General features: G+C 39.6%; 1 protein-coding gene across 1 annotated transcript; it reads right to left on the bottom strand.

Annotated features, from left to right (window-relative positions):
* Nucleotides 1–459: 459 nt before the first annotated feature.
* Nucleotides 460–25,794, bottom strand: SLC17A5 (solute carrier family 17 member 5). Its single transcript, XM_063330160.1, has 11 exons — nucleotides 25,579–25,794; nucleotides 21,375–21,571; nucleotides 19,633–19,866; nucleotides 19,049–19,136; nucleotides 16,165–16,251; nucleotides 14,777–14,895; nucleotides 13,736–13,894; nucleotides 11,151–11,283; nucleotides 9,353–9,500; nucleotides 3,724–3,814; nucleotides 460–2,161 (listed from the first exon to the last, which is right to left on the bottom strand). Exons 1-11 carry the CDS (start codon nucleotides 25,637–25,639, stop codon nucleotides 2,024–2,026), a joined length of 1,455 nt encoding a protein of 484 aa, XP_063186230.1. The 5' UTR covers nucleotides 25,640–25,794; the 3' UTR covers nucleotides 460–2,023.
* Between the last annotated feature and the right edge of the window lie 1,032 nt (nucleotides 25,795–26,826).

The raw sequence follows: 26,826 nt of genomic DNA, 5'->3' as shown, positions 1-26,826 counted from the left end.
TCAGTCTCATTTCAGCGATACAGAGAGCATCTACATTCACTTCTACTGCATCAACTCCCTTACGTATCTATTTTTTAATTTTGATAGTCAACTGAACTGTTTTCAAGGAAAAAGACTAAAAGCATGGGCAGCTGAAGTTTCCAACTTCAGAACAGGCGAAATAGCAACCCTGTGCATGTGTTGCCCTGCTCGTGATCTCTAGAAAAGCAAAGGCATAAATTAATTTAATCTATATCCAGAAACTTTTACCAATTTCTGTAAACACAAAGTGAAATTATTCCTTTTAATACAGTGCCAGGTGGAAGATAATACTCACCTGCAAAGATAGACAAGAAACGTCTGAAGCAGGTAATTTTCCAGGAAAATATTAACCATCCCTTAATCCAGTCAACAATCTTGTTCAGCATACTTTGAGAATGGCGTTCTAACTTCAGGGAGGTAGTAATTTTCAACAACAGATGCACATGTAAATATTCATTTATTGTGGAAACACTGAAGATACAATATAGCTTTAACATACTCCCACCGAACAACTACTAATTTAATCTGAACTTCACACTGTTTATTGTGGAAACGCTGCAGACACCAACGCAGATTTAAACACAGTTCCACCATCAGAGAACATGACACTTCAAGGAAGGTCAAAACAAAATGGCTCTTAAAGCTAAAAAGAAGAGGCAGATGCCATTTCCTAGAAATGAAGGAAGGTAGGCTCCACTGGAGCAGCTTTAGTACTGGGCTTTTCTTTTGGATTGGTGGTCAATGAAAAACCCAGAGCCCAGTGATTTTTCTTTTTTACCTAATTGCTCCAATCCAGGAATCTTTGGCACAGGAATTTTCCTTTGCTTTATGACTACAAGATTATTCAGCCATTAGTTCTTAACAAGGCCACTCTTATCATAGACTTCATTTAATCCTACTGTGTGGCATTTAATTGTATGTTGTGCAAAGGATGCTCTTGAGTGTCAGATTCAATGTTGATAGGAGACTAACAGCATCAGGTTATTGCGCTAGTTCTTTTTTACTCTACTTTTATCTGACTAACAAACAAGGCTTTTATAGGAGAAAACTGACTTTCCTCATTACTCCCTACACTGGCCTTATTTTATTGCCTTTACGCTGACAAGCTGACAAATGTATCTACACGCAAGAGGAAAGAATTCCACTGCATTGATTTAAAGAGACAAAAGATGAACTGCCAAACCGAAAGTTATTTTAAGGTAAACATGCAGATATTCTATTTCTAGTTCAACTCTTGCACACTGCCTAGATTTAAACCACAGAGTTGCACTGCTTCTTCTTTGCACAGATGAATAAAAATAAGGCCTATTTAAAAAACCTGCACCACAGAGAACAGTAACACGTGGCTTATTCTGTCAGTCACAATGGTACATTTTACTTCCTCATTGCTCTGTATCGATCCTGAATCTGTATTCATGAAGCAGGGAATGTTTATATATTGAAAACTTGTGCGTAAAAAGAATAAAATCATGTGTGCGTTTCTCACAGATGAAATAAAAGCATTATAAAAGATTGTAGAAAACTAGAGCTCTTCTAGAGTTGTAAACAGCAAAAAACCTATTAATCTCATCATGGAAATCAAAACACTTTTTTTGGGTACAATTCTTTGCATGCCATTCCTCCTTTTAGTGCTACATAACCACTTTGCTTTTTCCTCTCATTTTCAGTACCAAAAAACATCTGCCTACACATTAATTCAGAAAATATTAATTAAAACCTGGAAAGAATTGGAGCCTAGCACACCGATTTAAAATGTTGTCTCTGATCATACATTTGATATCAAGTCCTAGCATGAAACTATTATATTTAATCAAAATAGTTTCTTGTTAGGAAATAGCACACATATACTGTCAAATGATTTTCAGTACAAAAGATACACAGATAAAATAGTTTAACTGAAAAGCTCTGAAGACTCCTAGGCATCAGTAGGGAAGGCACTTTTCCGGTCACATAATTATAGCACATTGGGATTCAGCACAGCTTTGGTATTTCAACATGTCCTTCAGTTTCTATGCAAGTGATATCCACTGACTGCCCAGTCCTGAACTTCTCCACTTGCAAATAATGCAAAGAAAATTGCTCCAAATAGATTAATAGAAGCAGCAATATAGAAAACAGTCTGCCATTCTCCCACAGTATTCTGTCAAAAGGGGGAAAGAAAGAAAAAAAAAGATGCAGTCAATTTGCAGCTCCACACTGAAGTAAAAGTAATTTTAAAACTGACACTACATGCCTTGACTATTCAAATGTAAATGCTATTCAGCATGATTTCATAGCAATATAAAAGCACAATAAACATAAAAGATCAAATGATCAGTCCAGTCAACTTCAGTTTAATAATACATCTTACACAGATAGTCCTATCAGAATTGCATTACACTATCTGGATCAGTTTATAATCTGAGATGCAGAACCTTTATACCAAAATTCACATTTGCACAAAGGCTACACAGACTCGCAGAGAATGTCACTATAAGGGGAAAACACTACTTTGCTTTCAGGTCAGGTGATGCAAGAGCTGAAGTGCTCTGCACTATGCAAAAAGCTATTCTTAATGACTACTACGTGGATATTTCAGAATCATAAGCTTTTTATCCCAAACGGGGTAGCCATCTTTACCCAGATTTCCAGAAGAGTCCTTTAAACTCTGGTATTTAAGAAAGGCCTTAAGACATGGGTAGCAAAGAACTGAGGTTTGCTTTGGTTTTTTGTTCTTTCCTTTTCTTTTTAAATAGAGAGTAATATCTGTAGATGTTTTAAGGCTTTTTTTTTTTTTTTTTTTTTTTTTTTTAATTCCAGATGACTACCATAACAAGCCTGTGAATGATCTTACTACAAAAACAGAATAATACCAGAACAGTGCATTAGTACGGGGGAAAAAAACCCAAACAAACCAAACAAAAAAAAAAATCCTACTTGTTAAGATGCCTGGAAGACCCAATTTATTTGGATTCATGTATTAGTGAATATATTCATATTATTTTTATGCAAATCATTGGAGTGATCACAACTGCAAAAATTCAACTTCATCAATAAACTTACTTTTCCCATCTTCCTTTCTTAAAAGATTTTAGAATAATTCATATAGTTGATTTTAAAAAAAAATAATAAAATATATCTAACAACTCCTTGATCCCTCTTTCTACTACAAATCACCCTTTGACTAAACCATCTCGAAGTCAAATCTAACAGTTAGGTGTCTTGAGAAACTAACACAGCTTAGAACGTCCTAATCCTGTAATATACACATGAAGGGATGCATTATAAAACCCCACACATTTGAATCTAGTTTCTCACTCACCTGACAAATGCTGACCTTACAACTCAACACACTCAGCGAGAGACTGATTTTAGAAAAACGAGTAAGAGCTTGTCTTAATTTGCTAAAATAATACCACAACTGTCTCATCTAGTTGGCATTTTAACAGTTTTACTGTGATAAAAACATATTCATTTTACTCCTAGAGAATACAAGTGGTGAGTCACTAAAATTTTAAAGTCCTACACAGGCCTTCGATTTTACCTCTATTTTTGTGATCCAAATCAGAAGAATAAAGGCTAGGAATTAAGTCATTGACAGCAATGGAACAGTACGATTTACAGGTATAACCCAGATTTCATTTAATGACTACAGACTTGAGAAGACAGAATTTTAATTCAATGGAGATAAAAATACAATGGAAAAATAGTAAGCAGACTTACATTTTGAGTGAGGTTCTTGGCAATAACTGGCCCCACCATTCCTGGGATAGTGGCAAAAGAATTTGTGATCCCAAGGAGAATTCCAGCATACCTGCAAGAGAAATTGTTAACGGCACTTATTAACTTATCCTGCTTATCAGTGATGGAAAACAATTTTGCCTAACCTGATCACATAGGCCTCATCTTGATCACACAGACAAATTAAAACACAAATATTCCAGTGCGAATGGCTTGCTTTTATTCTAGTAACAACTCACTGACAACTTGGTACATATGTCTCTATTTTCCAGAGGCTAGTTATGGAATTTAGCTTCAATTACTCATGGCCTTGCTCAGGATCCATAATCCAAACCCACATCCCCTTTGCTAAGTCACAACCAAACTGTCTGGAGCAGATCCATCAGAGAAGTTAGAAAATAAATGTTGCATACCTTGAAGTGGAAAGACAACAAGGAGTATGTCATTGCTGTTTGGCAACAGAAAGAGTTGGTTCGGGTATCATTGCTAAAAACGCGTCTGCCAAGAATGCAATATCACCAGTGTGGATGGATGTCCCCACTTACACTACAGAGCATATGTTCCAAAGACTTGAGTTCAGAGCACTTCAGCAGTCCTTCCCTTTAGCTTTCTGTGGGTCAAGGCCAATGGGAAACTGGTCTGACTTAACTAGTTTTACTGGTTGCCGTTCCTGCAGCTCCCTGTTCCATGAGCGTGTTGCTCTACCACACACACGTGCATGCATATGCACCAGCAGCCATAAAAACTTACTGGGAAAAGCTGGTAACTTGCTTAATATCTGAGTCTCAGCATGTCATCTCTAGGCAATTAAAGATCTCTCTCATAGGAGTGTTGCAATACTGAAAGATCATGTTTGAAACTGCACCACAAGCACAGACTTGTGAGAGAGACTGAAGAGAACTAAGAGCTAGACATTCTACAGCGGAGCTTGACCTTCCAACCACCAGAGCACAGATCCCTGTGATTCAGATTTTCAAGGTGGATTTCCTGGCTGAAAAAATCATACGAAGTAGTCATAGTTGCAGTTTACCACAGCAGAAAGGAGTTACTTCCCCCCAGTGATCATTTTAGCCTGTTTAGCAGAGTGAAATCATGTCCTCACTGATTTTAACATAACAGAAATATGATTTCATCTCTAAAGACAGATGCATAGCTTTGACATTTTAGGTACCAAAACGGGAGAATTCAACCATACAGCATTGTTATAAAAGGTTGTGATATGTCTATCCAGTCCAATGACATTAGAGAAACATATGTTTTTTCCTGAGAAAGAGAATCAATTATCTAGCCCACTAGTTGATTTTTTCTTGAAAGTCAACACCATATATCAGTTTAAAGCATGGCAATGTATTTTAGACTGAGCTCCAATGCCTTAATTAAAACGATTTTTATTTTTTGCAAACGTAGCATGTAGTCATCTTATCTTAGAAAGTATTTAAGAATTAAGAGGCCTTTATGAAGCGGAATGTGAAAGTGTAGAAGTTTCCCTTAGGCAGATAAGCATATATAGCAAAACTCCATTTAAAGCCTTTAAGTGGAAGCAAATGCATTTTGCCTTCAACGTGTTTAAGCATTACAGTACTGCTAACACACACTTTCAAAACTAAACATAGTTTAATAGATTCCCTGGTCACCAAAGATCTTTGGCGACCAATGGCTGGCTAAATGCCTCTGGTTATACCCTGCGTTTCTGACATAGACTGCGTTCTTGATAACGCTTGCTGTTTGATGCAGATAACTGCTATGCCACTCCCTCAGCACAGCGGAGACTCCCATATGAAATGGGAAAGCAGAAAGTGACATGTCTGTAGAGCAAGACTAATAGTAAGCTGTTGGTCACGTTCTTATGGCATAGCAGGGATAACCAAATACAAATCAACTTGCAGAGCATTAAGTAGTAAAATCAAGAGTAAAAACATCAGATATGTGAAGTGTTGAGTGTATAATAGGGCCACAGGACAAATATGAGGGCTCACGGGAACAGCAATACCAAAAATTGTAATCATGGCAACATATTGATGTAGATTTAAAGAGCTAGAATAGAACACATTTTCCCCACAAGAACAATCTTGTCTCCCTCCGATCCCCGACCCTCTCCAATTCCATACACTGATAGCATAATAAATACATGTTAAAAAACAAAACCACATAGCAAATATTGTTTTTCATTCAGTATCCATATTTTCATTCACTTTTTCCTGTGAATATAATAATTATTTCTTTGGTATAATGCAAGTTTTAGTAGCAACAAGGGACTCTGCTATTCTAGTCAGCATACTTTTAACCAATTAAAATGGGCCTTTAAGTGCATTTTGAAACTGCTTTCAATAATTTCTGGTTATTCCAATATCTTTCAGTAAATAATTAAAAAAAATAAATAGAGCTTTGGGTAAACTCTTAACAGAGGTCTACTTCACAATTTTATGCAGACCCCAATTTCAGATTTCTACAGTTATGTCAAACATGTCCTTGAAATTGTGAACATCTGCCTTGGCCATTTCATCCACCAAAGTTCAGAGAGTCACAAAAAGTTAAGTAGGGGGAAAAAAGTCTTCTTTTTCCTTTTGTCTTAGATGTCTTTGTATTTCTGTATTTGAAGAAATTTTTTTTTCCTTTTAAAAGGACATGCCCTTTTCCTTCTCTGTCACCATTTGGACATATTTACCCTGAATTAAAACATGCACGTGCTAAATAGAGAATCACTGATTTCAAGAAAAACAGCATCCACCCTGAACATGTTTCCATCCAGGAAAGTTTTCCCGCGTATGCAGCTGTTCACCTCTAGAGGCAATGCCGGGACAAAGTTCCTGAACTATCAGCAAGACACCTGCCTCTCCTGCACTCATAATCAGCATGTTCCTTCAGCCTCTCTGAGAGGAAAGGAGGGCTACAGGAACTTGCCTGGTTTAAGTGCAGAGGGAATAAAAGCAGTACTTTCTCGAGGGTAGGAAGAATAGAGCGGGATTTGGTCAGAGGGATCAGCAGCAGCTCATGTGGTGAATCTGATTATGCCTGCTGACATGTATCAGCATCGCGTCATGTTATTTCGTTGTGGCTTTTTTCAACACTTAAAAAACTCTGTATACTGTCATATACAAATTCACCCTTGAAATAAACACATTGGAAATTTAAAGTGAAGTATCTCTCAAATTAGAAAACACACACAACATCCTAGTGCTGGAATCTTCAGCCGTCAACCTACATACGTAAGTTTCTTGAGCATCTGCCTCACAGAGGCACACACTGCAGTTGCATGATTTCCTTTTTCCTGTGGCACTCAGAGGACAGGATGAATTGTACTCACTTAATGAGTACCATTTAATATTGTGTTTCACTTCACTTGCTCAATGCGTAGACCCAAGCCTTGCTTTCTGCATGCTGTTCAGCTGTTGGAAGTAGAATTTTAATCATCCCAAATGCTTTCCAGTAGAAGTCTTCACAGTATTAATTTATTTTCACAACACTCTTGAGAGATGGGGGTGACAATGTGAAACCTATCCTATAGGCAGGAAATGAAAACATAGTCCAAGAATGCATGTGCCTACTGGATGCTTGATTTAAGATCTTCAGGATCTCACTTTAAGAGTATTTAATAGCATTGTCGTTGCATTCAAAGCACAGCTCCACTGACTTCTGTCTGCTCTCCAAGTAACAGGATTTTTGCAAACCAGAACTTAATAGTTTGAAGAGGCATATGAAAACAAGCAATAAATCAGCTAGGCCTCGATTATCTCACTGGATCTAATGTTAACTTCTCAGCTGAGATGTTTAAACTTGAATTCAAGCTTCTGCAGACTCTCTTTACATACTATGGTACTCTGAACAAGCCTCAAGAAGCGCCCATCCATCTTCGTAACTTAAGAGTCCAGATTCCTAAAGCCAAAGGGTATGAACATGGTCCTCACAGACGATTGCACTGGAGTTTAGTCCAACTGACTTAGCACATGCAAACTCTGTGACAGAGCACTGAAAGGACTGAATTCCCAAGACCGACGTTCAGCTACCTTAAACATGATCCTTCTTTTCTCCTGTAACGCCCTGCCTCAGCCATTATGTGCTCTCCAACTACTACAGCTATGAGGCTTAGGAATGAACACCAGTCTCCCTCTCTATACAACCCTCAGTCATTTCTAGAGCAGGATCCATCCTGTGCACTGAGTGAAGAAAAGGTCCTGTGCAAGGGAATATTACAACAGTGACATACTGTTGTATGTCACGGAGAAAAGGAAGCAAATCAAAACTGCACAGACATCCGAGTTCTGCCATTAAGTACCTTAAAATAGTAATATCTTTTCATGTTAATGCTTATGTTTGTATTTTTAGAGACAGAAACATAAAGTAAATAACTCCAACTCTAGCCAACGTTTTACATCTTTAGAAAATTAACTGCTGTAGCTGTGCAAAGCTAAGCTTGAAACAGAAGTTGTACAATGACCCCATAATACTCCAGACGCACTGCTAAATACATCTTCTAAATTCATAACTCCACTTGATTTGAAACAAAGTTCATCACAGAAGCTGTTCTTTCTTTTATATTCAGTTCATAGTACAAGCTGTTTACAGCTGGCCACTGACATCTTCCCTCTTGCTTGCTACCTAATCTCACATGCCAAGATTAATTGGGCTCCCACTATTTCATATCCGTCTGTTAAGTCAAAACTCGTCCTTTGTTGTGGACATGACCACCATCCTTCCAGTTACCAAAGCCTGGATGCTATCTCCTTCGGACCTGATGTCTCCCACATAAGCTGTCCAGATCTTATGGATTTTTTCCTAGGTAACATCTCTACAAAATGTTTCTTCCTTCTCCACTCACACTTAAACTCTTTTCATCTTACACATTAGTACAGAAACACTTTCTTCTTTGGTCATAAAGTCATTTCACCCTGCTCATATCTACCACAAATAGGTAAATGAATGACAGAGCAAAGTATTTGAATTTTACCAGTGCAAAGAATACTTGTGTGGACTTTAAGAAGTATACACATAGACCCATGCTCCTCAGGAAATTGATGGATCTGTGAGGTTGTGAATTTGAAACACACTGGAGAAATTACATCCTGAAGCCTAATTTACCAGTCTTAAAATTTAGTCATTTAATCTTGTACATACAAGATTCATCATCATCTGCTAACATGTCATAACGAGATTTTGACACCAGTGTATAGAATATATTTTTTCAAACACAAATAATTTGCCTGCATGACCGCACTTAAATATGGTTATGTTTATGCTAAAAGTTGATGGTTCTGATGGAAAAGTTTAAAAGGGCAAAACACTTAATTGTATTGCACTGTTCCAATCCTATTAGGATCATTAATCAAATAGGAAAAAAACCCCAGTAAATATAATTACAGAAATTATATTATTTATTACTGCAGGATCAAAAATTGAGTTATTCTAAACTGTTGCTCATATCATATCCCCTGCCAAACTTGCACTTTTTGCAAAAGCAGTGCTTAAAATTGTAAACCTTAGTCACTGTCAGTGTTTATATTCCGGGTCTGTACAGCACATGGTCCATAACTAAATCTACCAGGCACCCCAGCAATACAAAAAAAGTGGTCATTAATGTATCACGTGCACTACCAAAAGCTTCAACAATACTTACGAAGGTGCTATGTCCAGGTGGTTGATACTGTAGCCAGATGTACAAAATCCTCCTAGTGTCGTTGATATGGTCACAAATGCAACAGCCAGTGCGTAGTTGCAGCCTATGAATCCAGCTGCTACTAAGAACACCGCAGGTCCAATCATTCCTTTAAAACAGAAATCTTAGAATCAATGGACTTTTAACAGGAGAGATGTTAAGAGACGCCAAGCTGTGTACCCATTTTCTATACAACTTTCACCACCACCTAGTGTGCAGAATCCAGTACTGCATTACATGCATTAACTGGGCCTGTGAGGAAGAGCAGATGGGTTGCAAACCTGTTGCTGCCTCAGGAGATGGTAGCCAGATCATAAAAATCCCACTCTAGCTGCAAAGAAGAAACTTCAGCTAGACAAAAAAAAAAATTAACAAAAATCAACAGATACTGAAATTGGTCTCACAAATTAATTGTATTTATTGGTATAAAAATAATAGAAGCCACACTGACACTGGTAGGTGAATAGTGCACTGCAAAGAAGTTATCCCCATTTAACTCTCCATGTTTCAGAAGCAAACAGTGACTTCTGCAGATAATAATAAAGTAGAGCTGGAAGGGTTCATACAAATACATGTGTATATATAAATATATGTATATTTCTCCTTCATGTTCACAAGATCTGAACATCTGGTATATCTATACTGGAGCCTGCTGTACAATTTAGAGAACCCAGGCTAACTTTAGAGACGCTACATCAGAGATGCTACATCAGGTACTGGAAACAGCTCAGCAGCTGTCATGAGCTAATGCACGCTGCTTCCTGCCTGCAGTGAACTTTGGTACCAATTTCCTGGTACCAGAGTTGGCCATTCACATGACCTCATCATGATCTCTGAAAACAGCTCCAAGTACATGCTTTTGTTGATGAACCCAACCTAAGAGTCCTGCTTTTCCTAACACAACAGCATGTTTCCCTCTCAGTTGTACATACTTGGGTGTGAGGCCTTGCAGTAAACTGGATCACTAAAATGGTGTAGGTTTAAAATATAAAAATGCTTGAGAGTTTATTATAAGAGCTGAATCAGCAGAATTGAGAAGGCAGCAAGGATGGGCATACATCAAGCAAATTGCAACTTGTGGGGATCTGTGACTAATCTCTTCTCTCCCTTCTCTCCTTCTTTCGTCTGCACCCTCTTTTAATCAGCAATCAACTTCTCCTTCCTAAATACAGCCTTTTACCTGTGTTTGTTAAAAACCTAATCTTGTTGATCTCTTGGTGATTTCAGATCATCTCTCCTCCCAATTGGTCAAGACCATTTTGGATTCGCTTTGGTCCTCCTCCCTGGTAGCAACTGTAAATTTTGCAAGTGTATTATTATTTGCTTACTTAAGCCTTAAATAAACAAGACACTGAACAACACAGGGCTGGGAATAGGCTCATGCAGACCAATACCTCATCTCAGTTTGAGAAAGCCATTCATAAGGTATCAATCTATCAAGCAATTATCACCACTTTAATGGTGATTCTACCTGACCATCTATTCAACCAGGTTGCTTGTAAGAATGACATCTCTTGACCTAAACAAAGCTTTTGGCAATCTCTTATTGTTCTTTTATCCAATAGGCCTACTTTTCTTTTTACGGAAAAAGACAGGATTTACTCTTGATAGATTTATGTACAAATAAAGCTGCTCCTCTCAAGCCACGCACAATCCTGCCTAATGTCACAGCAGAATGTCACATTACTCTCCCAAACCCTTCATTTCTCCCAGACTGATACTACAATATGTTCCAAACAGAGATGATACTTGCACCTACCTATTAGGGTGAAACATTTGCGAACACAAACAGTGGAGAAGGTCTGTTTTTCCCGTAAATAATCAGCAATTTGCCCAGACAGTATTATACATAACCAGCAGCCAAAATAAGGTAGGGCAGATAAAAACCCATTCTGTCAAAGAGATAAATAAGACAGTTAAAACACTGAAATGACAATTCAATATACTAAAAAAATCACTTGTACTGAAGCATTAACAGAGACTGAACCGGAGGTGTCAAAACCATCTATTCACATAACTCTTGTTGGTACTGCCATAAGAGAGAAACCTATGCATAGAAAAAGCAAAGCAATTTAAAGATACCAGTGTGTAAACTCTCCATTGCATGACTTAATCCATAACTACCAATGCAGCCAGACAAAAACCACAAAGGTTTAAATCAGCAACTGGGTTCAGGAAAAAGAAAACTATACACAAAGGTATCTTGTGGACATTAACCTGATCATGCAAGTTTCCAGAAACACCAATTTCAAGTAGGACAGGCTATCGAGTGAGTCGCTAAAGTAAGTGGAAGCTGTAAATATTATTCAGAATTTTGGAAGCTATATGGAATCTCAGTGGTTTGTACTACTATAACTCTTCAACATTATATTATCCCATATCTGTCTGCTGAAATAACTGATGCTGGCTGTAATCAGAGACAAGATACAGAACTAGGACTTTCATCAGATCCAGGCTGGACATCCTATGATCCCAAAGCAAAGCTATTATTCGGGACCTGAGATTACTTACACTGAAGTCACATGTTAACTCCCATTACTTTAAACAAGAGCTGTTTAGAGATTTCTGCCTGATTCTGCATGTTTTTCTGATAAGGGGAAACAAACTATGAAGCTGCACAAGTTTACAGCCTTTATATACAATTATGGATAACTACTGATAACAGAGCTATAATTTGACATAACCTGTGATTAGAAAAGAGTTACTTGGATAGCTACTGAATAGAAATATTCTAATGTTTATATAATATTATATAATGTACATTTGCCAAAGAAGAAGCGAAAGCTTCCCTAGGAAATTTAATTTGAAACAAGACCAGAAACACAACCCCACCTGCAATCAACTCTATCAGCACTCACATATGCTGCCTGTTGGGTTTCAATGCTCAGCTTTCAAAAGCAGGAAGTAAAATTTTGAGAAATAGAAAATAGTCTCACAGTAATTAAAAAAAAACAACTTTTGAAGCACTGTTCAAAGACACAGCATTATTTTTAACCAATCCTTTTATTATAGGATGGAAACTGGTGGACCACACAATAGCAACTGTACAATATTTTAAACAGTAACGCTATTTCCATCTAAATGTGTGGCAACAAAGTTAGAGCAACACTATTATGCAAGCTTTTTTTTTTTTTAAAAAAAAAAAACAACTGTCAGTACTCTAAGTGACTCCAAAAAGAAGAAATATAACACAGAGACATAGGGAACTACTTCACAGCAGAACCTGTTAGCATTTCATGCAATGATGTTTTACAAAACACATGCAATTGAGGGCTGTGGTAGCAAATGATTTCTGCAGGTATTCCCTCAAGGGAATAATAAGGAACACAACCAACAACTTCAGCTAGTTTTTTGCAGACATTTTGCAGCTTGCCCTACTGCAACCTTCTCTTCTAATGCTGAGATTCCCCATCTTTTTGTCCCAAGATTGCTATCATTGCCACTTCCTTGCATGGTGTGCATCTTCAGTTTGCTCTACACCAGTCTCATGTGTTAAACCAGGAAAAGACAATGCTAAACTTCTTGAAATTTCATAGCACCTTTTTATTTGAACTGCATCAGCTTCACCAGGTAAACTATGCTATCACCAAAACTTTCTCATTAAACAAAGACCAGTACAGTGAAGTAATTGCTATAAATAAGAACATTCCATCCCCCAGCCTCTGTATTTTTCCCCTAATAATTTAATTTTTAAAAATTTCCTTGAAAAGCACTATTTCTGGATCTTAGGACTATGATTTTCTTTCATCCTACTTACCTTACTAAAAAATTATATTTTACCTCTGCTGCTCATTGAGGAAAGTGACAACTTGGAAAGGGATCCAAACAGACTAAAGCTTTCCCCATCTGCTCTCCTTAAAATACTTTCAAAAACGCTACTTGTCCAATGATTTCCTTAGTTTTATTTTTTGTTTTTAACTGGAAATGTTCTCCTTTATGAGTGAGCAATGAAGGAGAAGATAGTATTTCAGAAGCCATAAAACAAGCTATAAAATCTGAAGCAATCATACAAACCATATAACAGAGAAAAATATTTTCATAGCTATTGTTATAAATCAAAGCAGTTAAAAATGGGTAACATGCATCTTCAACCAGAAAATGAGCTCGAAAGCTAGCATTAAGCTAAATGTCAAATTCATCCTGAAAAAAAAGTGGAAATTACAAGGCAGGCAACATTCTTCATGTATCTGCTTGATTGTGGGGATTTTTTTTACCATTTCCCAACTATACATTTACATTCCAAAGCTCTTAAACAGGTTGCTCTATTCTAAACAGCAGGGAAGATCTCTGTTATTTCATTTCTTTAATTCAGAAGAAAGTGACTATATTTTTTGTTTATCTCACCTCCTGTGCATCAAACCGCAGGATCTCCTTCATGTACGTGGGCAAGAGCGTAAGAAGTGTATAGAAAGTCCAGTTATAAGAGAAGTGTGCCACAACAATAGCCCAGAGTGGAAGGGACTCCAGCATAGGTCTCCAGGGGACAGATTTCTGTGTAGAAAGCTAGCAAGCAGGAGGCAGAGAAAAAGGGAAGAGAAAGCGTGATCAGGATATTGACATTTACTAAATACAGTGTTTTGATTCTACCCAAATCTATGCTGATCGTTCATTCTGAAGGGCATAAAAAGAGTCTCAGTCAATAGACGCAAGTCATCAGCAATAAATGAATGAATTATTGTGTTCAGTTCTCACTGAAAGTATACTAGTGTATGTTACTGCTCCGTTGTTTACTATTGCAAAGTAACCCAATTACTATTATGTTTTGTAATCAGAATTTGAAAAAGCATGCCTGCTTTTGTTGAGATTTGTTGCTTCCTGCTTTTACTATAAATGGTTAAATATTTAAAGTCACACCTTATGTGTTTATTTAGCTGAATCTTTCCTACTCAATCCTAGATATTAACTTTGGTCTCTCAGCCAGCTTCACAGGTTGTAAATACATATCCTTGGTCACAGGAATAAACTCCTAGGCACGCTTTAGGAAAAGGTTCACTAGCATTTTCAAAATATTTTCTCTGCAAACAGTAATCTCTTTCTTACTCTAGAAGACACATTGAAAAAAAGTGTGTAAAGTTGTATTGCAAATTTTAAAGACATTATACAGGTCTGCATCTAGTTTATAAAGAGAAGTAATAGACTTGAGCTTTTTATGTAAAAAGTACTGCAACAACATCTGTGACAAAAGGCATTAGTATAAATGCTTTGGTTGATTACCGATTGTTCCTCACTTATACAATTGCATTGTGTTTTTTAATTTTTTGTTTGAGAAATTCTGCCCTATCTCGGATTAAGGATGTTTTTCTACACATCAACAGAGTGTGACGCTAATGACAACATTTGTGATTTATATTCTTACGTAAGTATGACTATCCCAAAGTGCTGTACCTGATCTTTTAGAGAAGAAAGTATATATTCTTTTTCAGCAAATGAAATGCTGCTGTGAGTTTCTGGTGTATCACTAACCAACCACATCCAGAAGAAGAACCATAATACACCAAGCGCACCTATTGTTGGGAAAAGACGGGTGAAGAGATAGAAACAAAAACATAAGCAATTATATTGAGCGAACAACCCTCTCAGATGACTTAGAAAAATAATGTTCTTTAAAATTATATTAGAGTATTTGGAAAAAAACTTTCTATCCACTTACAGACAGTAAGTGGCTTTCCCAAAGTGGCTTAACAATGCACATTTAGAGGTAATAAACAATAAGAGGACTAATTAGGAAAGTGGGTTTTTTTGTGGTTTGTTGGGGTTTTTTTTTTTCTTTTCTTTTTTTTTTTTCTTCCTCTTGGGAGCTTCTCATACAGCAAGAAAGTTGCATACCCATACATATTGTATTTTTGTCAGTCACATGGAACAGCCACAAAGGATATGGCTCACACAGAGGAAATAAAAATTCACTTTAAGTTTAATCACAAAAAAATACTTTGTGCACATACACAGAATATCACTACAAACAGCTTAACTGACGTACCGATCCTCCTTTTGTTTAAGCCAAATCCCATCTGAAAAAGGTAACTTTTTCAGTCCAAATCAACTGTACTTTTATATAACATTGTAACTTATTTCATTTTGTCCAATTCTTTGTATTGAATACTTTTTATTTATACAAAAATTGGAGAATTGGAAGTAGATTTGTTAAGGAAAGTGTAACCCTTGTCTTTTATTCTGATTCTGCCTTCCCCATGCAGAATATGAAACAGCTCAGACATGTAAAACAACCTATAAAAATCATCAGTTAGATCTATGACATGCTGTTAGAAAGCGTTTTCTGTGTTTGAGCTTCTTCTAGAACATAACTCACAGTAAACACGCTATGCCTTGCATTTTGGGCATTCCTCTAGGGTCCCTGTGACTGCTAGAGAGACTTTCCACACAATTTTCATTTCGAGCAGCAGCAACCTTTCACATATTCTTTCATTCAGAGTAGAAGTTTGTTCCCGGGATTAAAGTTATTAACTCAATTTCACACTTCAAACAAGAAGTTTCAGCTTGTTGTTTCCAAGTGGTGGGAGAGATAAGAGCATTTGACTTGTACCAGCTTTTGTCCAACTCAGAAACGGCTTTGCTCATTGGAAGAAAAGCTTATATAGCCACACACAGGAATCTACTTAACCTTAAATATCTCTAATTTCCCAGGAGGAATAAAATAGCAACCCTACATGTCAAACACATTTTTAAAGCTTAGAATAAGTTTTATAATATACCATGCTTTTCAAAGAGAATATGGATTTTACTTTTAATAATTAAAAAAACCCACCGACACTTACCAAAAATGTAAAACACATAAACCCAGTTCATATAATAGCAGATTAAACCAGACAGTGGCAGAGAGACAACAGTTCCCAGCTGTGCACCTACCAGAAGAAAGCAAAACAAAATGGAAAAAACAATAACTAGATCTCCTATGGACCCCTTAGACTAAATGGCATTTCACAGTTATTTTATTTTATTTTTCTGTAATTAATCACGCAGAGAAGACTTGTCACCACCACTAGAGGGCTAGCATTTCGTCTTAAAGAAACAGGCACAATAAGCTGCTTTGGAGCTCCACGTACACTGAGCCACAAAGACTTAAGCATCCAAAATTGCAAGCAAAATGCAATAAAAGACGGGCATTCTTGGCATATTCATCTACAATAAAGTGATGGCTCTAGTACATCCAAAACAATGTAAATTGGTCAACTGCCATTGCTGGAAAACAAGAGAGAGCTGACCAAAGTACAGTTAAGGACTTGGGGGGGGGGGGGAGCAATACTCTTACTTGATATAATCAACTTGCATTTCTCATAGCTCCTACTAGCTCCAAAGAAACAGGAAGGAATGCTGGTAACAAGAGACAGAAGGCATCCATATAACCATCAAGTTCAAACCTCATGGTCCCTGAATTTGACAGGGTGCAGTATCAGGCAAGGAAGAAGGGAAAGATGAGCAGATTCCAATTCAGATACAAGCCAAAAGAAGGAAAGAACTATTCTTGAGTTTATAATTCAATGCACATTTTGCAAAGTATGGCAGGTTCCCCGCTCCTGCCCCAAATCTACACCAGAAACCCAACCCATATTATTTGCACACTTAGGAACTCTAGTGGTGATAAATAGTAGACCTTGTCTCTCAATGTTAGTTATACAACCACTTCTCCAAACCTAATCTCAAATGAGAAAGCATTATATTATCTTGGCACGCTGGCTACCTAGATTCCATCTTCATAGAAACAATTTTTATTTGAGGCAGAAAGCGTTAACCATGGACAACAAAACCACATACTTCATGCAAAATATAAATCAAAATAACAACTACATATAACCTCAATTATATGTTCTCTTGGAAAATCAACATGATGGTGATTAAATAAACCACAGACCACATGAGTGCCAACCATGAAAATGTGGCGAAAAGGAAACACTCTGCTAAGTTTACACAAGATGCCTTATCCATCCATGACTGATAACAACTGGCAGTTCAAGGTCACAGCCTCTTCTCGATAGTACACTAGCATGTAGTTTCACAAGATACAAAAGGACAGTTTAAAAGCTCCCAATTGTTAAATGCAGTAGATGTCAATCCCAAGTCTGTGCTCTCTGCTTAACTTGCGTGCTGGTTCTCACACAAAGATTTCTTTTAAAGCAGATTTAATTCACTAATATGGCAGAAAACAGATACAAAAGGAAAAAAAGGAAAAAGCTTTCTGTTGCATTTGGTGTTGAAAGTGGCTCACGGAAGGGTCTGATGAGCGCCTGAAATAGCACAAAGGAAGGAATGAGACACTTGGCTAAGAGGGAAGTGAGAAAATGTAAGGAAGAAAGGATTAAGGCTTCATTCCTGTTGGCACAAGTGAGCCACTTGACTGGCTTAGCTGCTGGAGAAACTGTAGCCGCAGTTTACATGGCATACTGCTGTCTTCTTGATGAAGCCCAGGTCAAATAAAAAAAGCTTAATACTAACAAGAGTGAGTAAAACAAACCATTACTTCATTAAGTGAATATACAATTTGTCATCCCCAAAGAAGTAATATCAATTTTGACGAGTAACTTTAGAAAGCTACATTTTTCACTTGCCCCACAAATACTGCATTGGGCAACGTGACTGACTAATAAACCCCTAAAACAGATGAAGGCTCAGTAGAGATGGGCAAGAGCAATGTGTCAGTGAAGTTCAGAGAATAACGCAGGGTGTGACTGACCACAGCTGTTGCAAAGAAAGCTGACTTTATCTCAACACAAAGGGAACCAGAGGGTGGCCTTTGTTTTAGATAAACAGCTATGTCATTTGAGTGGATCAGCTGACAGTATCAACAGTTGAGTGGATCAGACGGTGGTGTAAATGTTTCTCCCTGAGTTCATTAGAAGTGTGACTGTCTCCCTGAGTTAGTGGGACCAGCACAAGGGGAGTGAATATGTGGCTCAGGCCAACACAAACTATAAAAACTAAACTACTAACAACAGAATTTCTAAGAGAACAACAGACTTGAGCTACCTTCAACCCATGTATTCCTATGAGCGTATTGGAGACCATAACACAGGTGTATTGAAATTGCTATATTTTGCTATGTGTTAACTTACATTTGTACTGTGCTTTCAGTATATTCTGTGTCACTCTGCTAAATCAAAAATCCTCTATAACATCAAATATCTTCAAATAAGTAAATGTGATATCAAACATTACACCTTCCACATGTAGAATATCTAAAAGAATCTGGTCAGGGAGTACTGGACTCTGACAAGGAGCTTTTGCAGCAGTACCTGGGACACTGGCATTTTCTTCCTTGAGTTCCTCCAAATCCACTTTAGAAACAAAACCCCAAACTAATCAACTCTATCCAGTGATTCTGCCCCAGTTTTTTCTTCCTAATACTAAATCTCCTTTATTTACGGTATCTTCTCTTAATCAGCTTCACAGTAACTCTTTGCACCACTTTATACCAAAGTTAGTCTGAAGTTTATACTTAGTTGCAGATCAATAACTTTTCTCAGGATTATAAGAGCCATGAATAAATGAAGATAATGAATGCAAAGCAAGATTTAATTCAACATTATGTTTTCCAGATTAAGTGCCGATTAAAATTTATAATATAAATCCCTTTGATTTAAGTCAATCCTCCCTGTTACTGCAGTAAAAATGTATAATCCCGTTATCAGCGTGGGAGTTTCTCACCTGCATATGAAATACTAAGGAGCTTGCTGCGTTCCAGTGGAGGAGCCCAAGACGACCACATTGAATGCATAGCTGGGAAGGTAACACCCTAGAAAATAACGTTACATTATGTTAACTTTAGAACTGCCTTCAACTTTGCAGGTTTCAAAGCATATTTCATTAAAGAGCAGTAGTACAATCTGTTAGCTTCTTGTTTAGCAAGAAGCCACTTTAAAAAAAGTGTGCAAGGCATAACAGTAAGTAAGCAGAATTAATTTATACTGCTTTTGATTCTGTATATACTAGAAAAGCTGCAAGAACATAAACAACACTGTTCCGAGCTCCTGGTTTCTGACAAGTGAGAAGGGATAATTCTAGTTTTGTCTCAAGAGTCCTTACAAATAAAACCTTTTTCTTATTCGAAAAACTTAGGCTAAAATATAGGGCAAACTTTTTAATTATTCAAAAAAATTAAAACTAAGCTACTCAAAATGAAACAATACGTATACTACTCCAGCACATCAACACTCACAGGGCCTAATCCCTACAATTTATTAATAAGTGATTCAGATACATTTTCAAGTTACATAGAGAAAAAGGATTACCTCTCCCAGCCCTTCCAAGGCTCTGACAGCTATGAGGTAGCCAACTCCCAGATTTGCAGCTAAGGGAGTAAGCAAGGTGAATACTGAGGTACCAAAGATGCCAAACCCCAGTAACAGCTTCCCTCCAATTTTGCTTGCAAGATATCCTCCTGGAATCTGAGTAATGATATAGCCATAGAAAAAAGAACCAAGGATCCACCCCTGAGTATCAGCATCCCAAGAATACTTTTCACCCTAAAAAGAGAGAAAAACCACAAAATGCAGTCAGTTCAAAACAGCATTTTCTCTGACCATATTTTATTTAATTTTTATCCATCATTTAGTCCTTTACACCTAAATTACAAAACTTTCACAGCCTCCTCCCTAGGGTCTCCTTCCTCTACACACATCTATACTGCAATCAAAGAAGTGCTGAAAGATAATTCAGGTAGTTTACAGTTTGTACAGACATATCTAGCCCAAGTAAGAAAATCATCACAACATGAAATGTAAGTGCTCGGGCAGTTATCCCTTTTTGAGTTCTAAGCAGCTTGGGTTAAGTGACACGGGTACAGACCACGTAGTCTGCACGAGTGTGAATTCCATGTCTGCGTCACAGGCGTGGACATTCTGTCATGCTCTAGGAAATGGCTTTTCCTGCAGAAAATTTACGGACAGAAAAGCAAACAAGGAGATGCAGATGCTTAAATTTAATTCAAAGAAAGTGAGCAGTGAGGGTAGGTGGAAGAATAATAGAATAGTTTGGGCTGGAAGGGACCTTAACGATCATCTAGTTCCAACCCTCAGCGGGATAAGCACAGCAGAGGGAAGATGTCTTACGTTAGCCAACGAAGTAATAGAAGCAAAGACGATCGAGATAAGGAGCCTGAAGCCGTAAAGGAAGTCAGCAAGAAGACATGAACTATTGCCCAATAAAGTGATTTTTAAAGTTTGGGATCACTTCCAAAAGCCCAATTTATGAGCATCTAAATGAGCAGCATACATTTCACGGAAGTGATGAGACAGAATCTTCTTCCCATAAAGTTTGCAGTTATAAATTGCTCATGATAAATAATAAATGACCTCTAAACAAGCAAACAAAATGAAGGCAGGAAGACAGCAGGAGTGCTCAGTAATAAACTTCAATTATAAGGCGAGATGTATGCAAGTCCAAATTCACAAAGTGGTTGTTGTTTTGTTGTTTGGTTTTTGTTTTTTTTAAAGCTTTTTCTGATATCCAACAGTTCTATTCAGTTAAGAAAGGTGATTTTAATGATTACTGGAAGGGAAGTCAGGGATAAAGGATATAAAGACAAGAATAATGATCTGTGAACGAGATCACAGAAGTGAGGAGAAAAATATATTACATGTTAATTTGTAATGAAATTTCATGCCATTGAGACTGTACGAAGAACAGGTAAATACAGACAGTGATGTGAGTTCTGACGCAGATGTAACAGTAGCAGTTGATCACTGGCATATAAAACAGTGAGTCATAGTAGATCTACAAGATTAGCCAATTTGTAAGGACTAGCACAGAAAGGATGTACGTAAAAAACCCTGACCCTAAGCACTACACTTCTAAATTATCTAGTCATTTAAGGCTGTTATTTTTCAGAATAGCTTTAAAGGAACCACTAAAAAGGCCATCTGGTAAAGAGCAGCCTGTTCTTTTGCCAACTAAGCATGAGTCATCAATCACAGATTTCTATTAAAAACACTTTTACATGCCACATTACAGGACAATATGTTTGAGACCTCACCGTTGTGTTGCGAGGAATATTTATGGTGGAGGAATGCTCTGGACATACATTGGAAGTCGTATTCTTTGCTAAACTTATGTTCGGTTCTACCATATCCACCAGAGCAACGCTTAGGTTCACACGTAACGCGTACAGGAGGAAGAACCCAAAAAACGCCAGTAGTGCTAGGTTGTAGCGAGCTGAGCAGCATGCAGGGACTGAAACGAGAGTAAATGAAAAACTTTTGTTTTAACAGAACCTAACAATATCAGAATAACTGATAAGCAGTTTTTACTAATAATCTCAGACATTTACGGGTAAGAAAAAATAGGCAAAAAACAAGCTAATTGTTCTAGTCTTAAGGAGTGTATTCAATGGGTGTAGAGAATGAGGATGGAAAAAGAAAAAAGAAAAAGCCCACTTTTCTACTGATGTGCAAAACAAATGTAATCCTGGTTTAGACCAGTGGTAGCTACCTGCGGAAGCGTAGGGCCTGCAGTGAAAGTGTGGTGCATGGTCTGTGGAAACGGATTTAGAAACATGTTTTTCAAAAGTTCTCTCCAAGATATCGTAATACTTAAGTAGAACTTGACACTAAAAAACCCACAAGATTAGTGGGAAGCCTGTCTCATATGTGAAAACCGTTCAAGAAAAACAGAGTCTTAAAGTAATGTTAAAGAACAGTCACTGAGATTCCAGGCTGTTTTCTAACACAAGTTTTCCTTCTAAAAGTTTGCTTATGAAGGAGTATGCATTTGCTAACAGCTGCCAAACAGAAAACCAGCAGAAAGGGGAACAGCAAACACTGCAGTAACTGTGAAACAACAGCAGTTTCCCTGTTGCTCACTGTGCCTCTGTTCTGCAGTCACCATACAACGATGAAGTTGACAAAGGAAAATAAGTCTTAGACTCAACGTAAAATCTGTTTGTGGCACTAAGTTGACTCTGTCAGCTGCTTAAACCCAGATATCAGACTTTGCACTGTAACATGGTTATTGATTCCCTTCTACAGTAGTACACAGCAGCATTTGGCAGAGATCATTTATCAGTACCAGGAGATGCAGATCTGAGTTGAGGTGTAACTTGGCCAGCACATCACCAGTGGCAATAAATTTTGTATCTATACAAAATATAGCTCTGCAGATACTCTTTATGAACTGGGGATGCCCGAACCTACTGAGCAGAATTGTTGAGAAACTACTGAAGAATCTTCAGAATTTACAAATAGTTAGGGGGTGGAGTTTCCCCCCTTGTGAGGAAACTATGGTGCTAATGGAAAATTTTATAACCTGGATATCTGAAACTCCAGGAGGGTTGGGGATCACCACCTGCAGATATTACATCAGTCTACAGTGATCTCATCTTTCTCTGACTATTCAGAATTCAAATTATGAATAGAACAAGTATATCTATGAGCAACAGAAGTGACTGGAGCCTGATCTGCTACTGCAGTGTGTCTCTTCACTGGATTACCTGTTCTGCAATAAGAAGCAAAAAGTATGTTCTGTGGCCAAGCTATTTAATGACTCTCTCCTTCCCAGTAACTTCCTATAAACAAGGAATGAGCCTATGTGACTTTGTCTTTTTCAGTGGGGGCACAAACAGAGCCTTTCTGCAAGACTGTATTTTTCATTAAAGTAATAGAACCTTCACACTTTCAAAGTCTCTAACCCTGACCAACTTTATGTCAAGTTCATTATGGCTGCACGAGTTATTAAAATGACACAAAGAGGCTGTATTTGCTGTTCTTTTAGTAAATGAGTAGTAAGTGAGGCTACTGTACAAACCTGCAAAATGCCTTCCAGACCTGAGTTAATTGCAAGTCTGGCCTCAGCAGCATTTGAAGTTATATCTGATTTTTAAATGCCATGAAGGACAACAGCCAAGATTTTATTGCTTACTTTAAAAAACAATAAGCACCAAGAGCAGGAAGTGCTTACTGTACAAAAATGAGTCAAGCAGCTTCATTGTCCTTTATTGTTGTTTAAAAAGCAATTTGCCTTAAGTAGAAAATGCATAGTCATATAATTTATAACAATGAACATGATTACAGGTAAAGCTTTCCACTGCCTGTATTTGCTGTGGTTAAACAATAACAACAGAAGGCTGAATATCACACTGATGAAGTAACTCCTCCTTGGAAATGCAGAATAACTGGAACATCCAGTATTCTTCCTTTGGAATCCTCTTACTGGTATACACCATGTCTGGAGAGCAAGCTCCACAAAACAGATATGCAAGAACTTAAGATCATTAGTGTCATAAATAAATGATGACTAGTTTATAAAAATAAATGATAAATAGTTCTGATAAATAGTTTATCAGAAAAAAACTAACAAGCATGTAGATCTGCAAGTCTGAAACAAATGGCTGCTAAATTATTGCTTCCCGATCTTTCCACTAAGTGCACTTGCAATACCTAAGAATATTAGATTACGTTAACAGAAGAGAAAATTTGAGAAGATTCCAGATGCGTTTCAGTCACCCACCTCTTCAGGAAATTTCCAGAGTCAAAGAGACACAGAAATTCACTCCACTGCAGTTTAAGGCAGCTAATGATGATGTTCAAGTCCTTACCTTGATTGGTAGTCTCGGGTCCTACATCCATAGTTAATTCTGATTTCAGGGGCATGTTTTATAATACTGTAGCTATAATTCTTAAATTGCAGTTAAAAAAACAGGTCTGTGCTGCAAGTTGCACAGCAGTTAAAGGAAGTTGCTCTTCTGCTGTATTTTTCTTTCCTGGTGACTGAACCACCTCAAGTAGAGAATGATACATTGTGCAAACTTAAGAACATATTGCTTTAATAACTGACTCGAGCTCAAATTTCTCTCTTTCTGGCACTTTGAAGTCATTTTGTTAGCAGCCAGCCCCTCTTGCTGCAGTTAATATGTTTCCCAAGTAGGTTAGAGTATTTTTGCATGGCATAGTGGACAAACTCAGAATCTTACTTTATTCTTTCTAGTTTGTTCTAGGAAACCAAACAGCATAGACAATTCCCTACACACATTAGCTCTGTCATAGAATTGTCTGGGTTGGAAGGGACTTTTACGATCATTGAGTCCAACCATCAACCTAACACTGACAAAACCACCACTAAACCACGTCCCTAAGCACCACGTCTGCCCTTCTTTTACATACCTCCAGGGATGGCAATTCCACCACTTGCCTGGGGATAACCCTTTTGGTGAAGAAATTCTTCCTAATACCCAACCTAAACCTCCCCTGGCACAACTTGAGACCACTTCCTCTTGTCCTATCACCTGTCACTTGGGAGACCACCACCACCTCCTGCACCACCCAGGCAGTTGTAGAGAGCGATAAGGTCTCCCCTCAGCCTCCTTTTCTCCAGACGAAACACCAGCTCCCTCAGCCGCTCCTCATAAGACTTGTTCTCCAGACCCCTCACCAACTTCGTTGCCCTTCTCTGGACCTGCTCCAGCACCTCAATGTCTTTTTGGTGGTGAGGGACCCAAAACTGGACACAGTGTTTGAGGTGGGGCCTCACCAGTGCTGAGCACAGGGGGATAAGAGCCCTGTCGTTAAGCCCTGTCTCTATAATGACCCTCCTCTACTATAATTATATTTGTGCCACCTTCCTTCCTCTCCACACTTCCATAACAAGCACTTAGTCTTACTCAAATTCTATCTTAAAAATGGAATTCTGCCATAACATTGGTGGACCCCAGCAATTGCTAATAGCCAGGCTGGCATTTAAGTGGGCATTACCCGCTTGTCCTCACTGTGGAGACCCCAAGCCAAGGGCGAGTATTTGCACGGGAATTCCATAACCGGGCCGTTCCCTGCTTTTAGCGCTGAGGACAAACCCCTCCGTCCCTATCAGGGCGCAAGGCCGCGTTTAACCGAACGACCTCCGGCACCGCCGCCTCCTCAGCGCTCATCGGCGGGAGGTGAAGCCCCGGGCGGCCGTTACCCTGACAGGGGGTCGGCGCGCGCCAGCCCGCAACGGCTGCGGCAGGCGAGGAACCGGCCCGCCCGGACCCCCCAGGGCCGTCCCGCTCTCGGCCCGGGCCCCGCGGCGGCTCCATGGCAACGCGACGCCGCGGCACACGGGGCGCGGCGGGGAGGCGCCGCGGCCAGGCCCGCCCCCTCCCCCCTTCCCGGCGCCGACGGGCTCCGCGGCCCCGAGCCGGCGGGTCCGCAGCGCGGTGGGAGCCCGGCTGGGCACGGCTGCCCCCGCTGCCGCCTGCCGCTCCCTCTCACCCGTGCCGGGCTGGGACTCCTTCAGCAGCGGGGTGCGGTCCTCTCCCTCCTCGGTCTCCATCTCACTGCCTGCCGCGCTGCGCAGCGCGTCCAGGGCCAGGCCGCCAGCCGCCACCGTTGACAGGACAGAACGGGAGCGCGGCCCACCGCGCCGCGGCCCGCCCGCCCCGCTCTGCCCCGCCGGCGCCGGGCAGCGGCAGCTGCGGCCACGGGCTGGTCATGTGACGCGCGCGAACGGGCGGAAGCGGCCTCAGCCGCCGCGTGGCGCCGCTCCCAACCCGCCCTCGGCGGCCATGTTTGGTGAGGGCAGCGGGCGGGGCGGGGCGGGCTGACAGACGGACACACCGGCAGACAGACACACCGACAGACGGCCCGCCTGCGGGCGTCGCCGTGCAGCCTATCCCGACTGCGTTGGGAAAAGTTCCTCCTGCTGAGGACGAATCTCCTCAGGCGAATCACGCCTTCCCCTCCCGGGGCCGCCTGCTGCTTCCATGACAACCGGACAGAATCATAGAATCGTCTGGGTTGGAAGGGACCTTTAAGATCATCGAGTCCAACCATCAACGTAGTACTGCCAAAACCACCACTAAACCACGTCCCTCGGCACTACATCTGGGATGGTGATTCCACCACTTCCCCGGGCAGCCTGTTCCAATGCTTGATAACCCTTTTGGTGAAGAAATTTTTCCTAATATCCAGTCTAAACCTCCCCTGGCACAACTTGAGGCCGTTTCCTCTTGTCCTATCACTTGTTACTAGGGAGAAGAGACTGACCCCCCCCTGGCTACACCCTCCTTTCAGGCAGCTGTAGAGAGCGATAAGGTCTCCCCTCAGCCTCCTTTTCTCCAGGCTGAACAACCCCAGCTCCTTCAGCCACCCCTCATAAGACTTGTTCTCCAGACCCCTCGCCAGCTTCACTGCCCTTCTCTGGACACGCTCCAGCACCTCAATGTCTTTTTTTTTGTGGTGAGGGGCCCAAAACTGGACACAGTGTTTGAGGTGGGGCCTCACCAGGGGGGGATGATCACTTCCCTAGTCCTACTCACCACGCTGTTCCTGATGCAGGCCTGGATGCTTCTTGGCCACTTGGGCACACCACTAGCTCATATGCAGCCGGCTGTCGACCAAAACCTCCAGGTCCTTTTCCGCTGGTCCCTTTCCGCTGGTCCCTTTCCGCTTTCCAGCCGCTCTTCCCCAAGCCTGCAGCTCTGCATGGGGTTGTTGTGACACAAGTGGAGGACCCAGCAC

Source organism: Chroicocephalus ridibundus, chromosome 3 (genome assembly GCF_963924245.1).
Source record: "Chroicocephalus ridibundus chromosome 3, bChrRid1.1, whole genome shotgun sequence".
NCBI lineage: Eukaryota > Metazoa > Chordata > Aves > Charadriiformes > Laridae > Chroicocephalus > Chroicocephalus ridibundus.
Note: the sequence above shows the minus strand (reverse complement) of the source record. Positions and strands in the feature narration are given on the sequence as shown.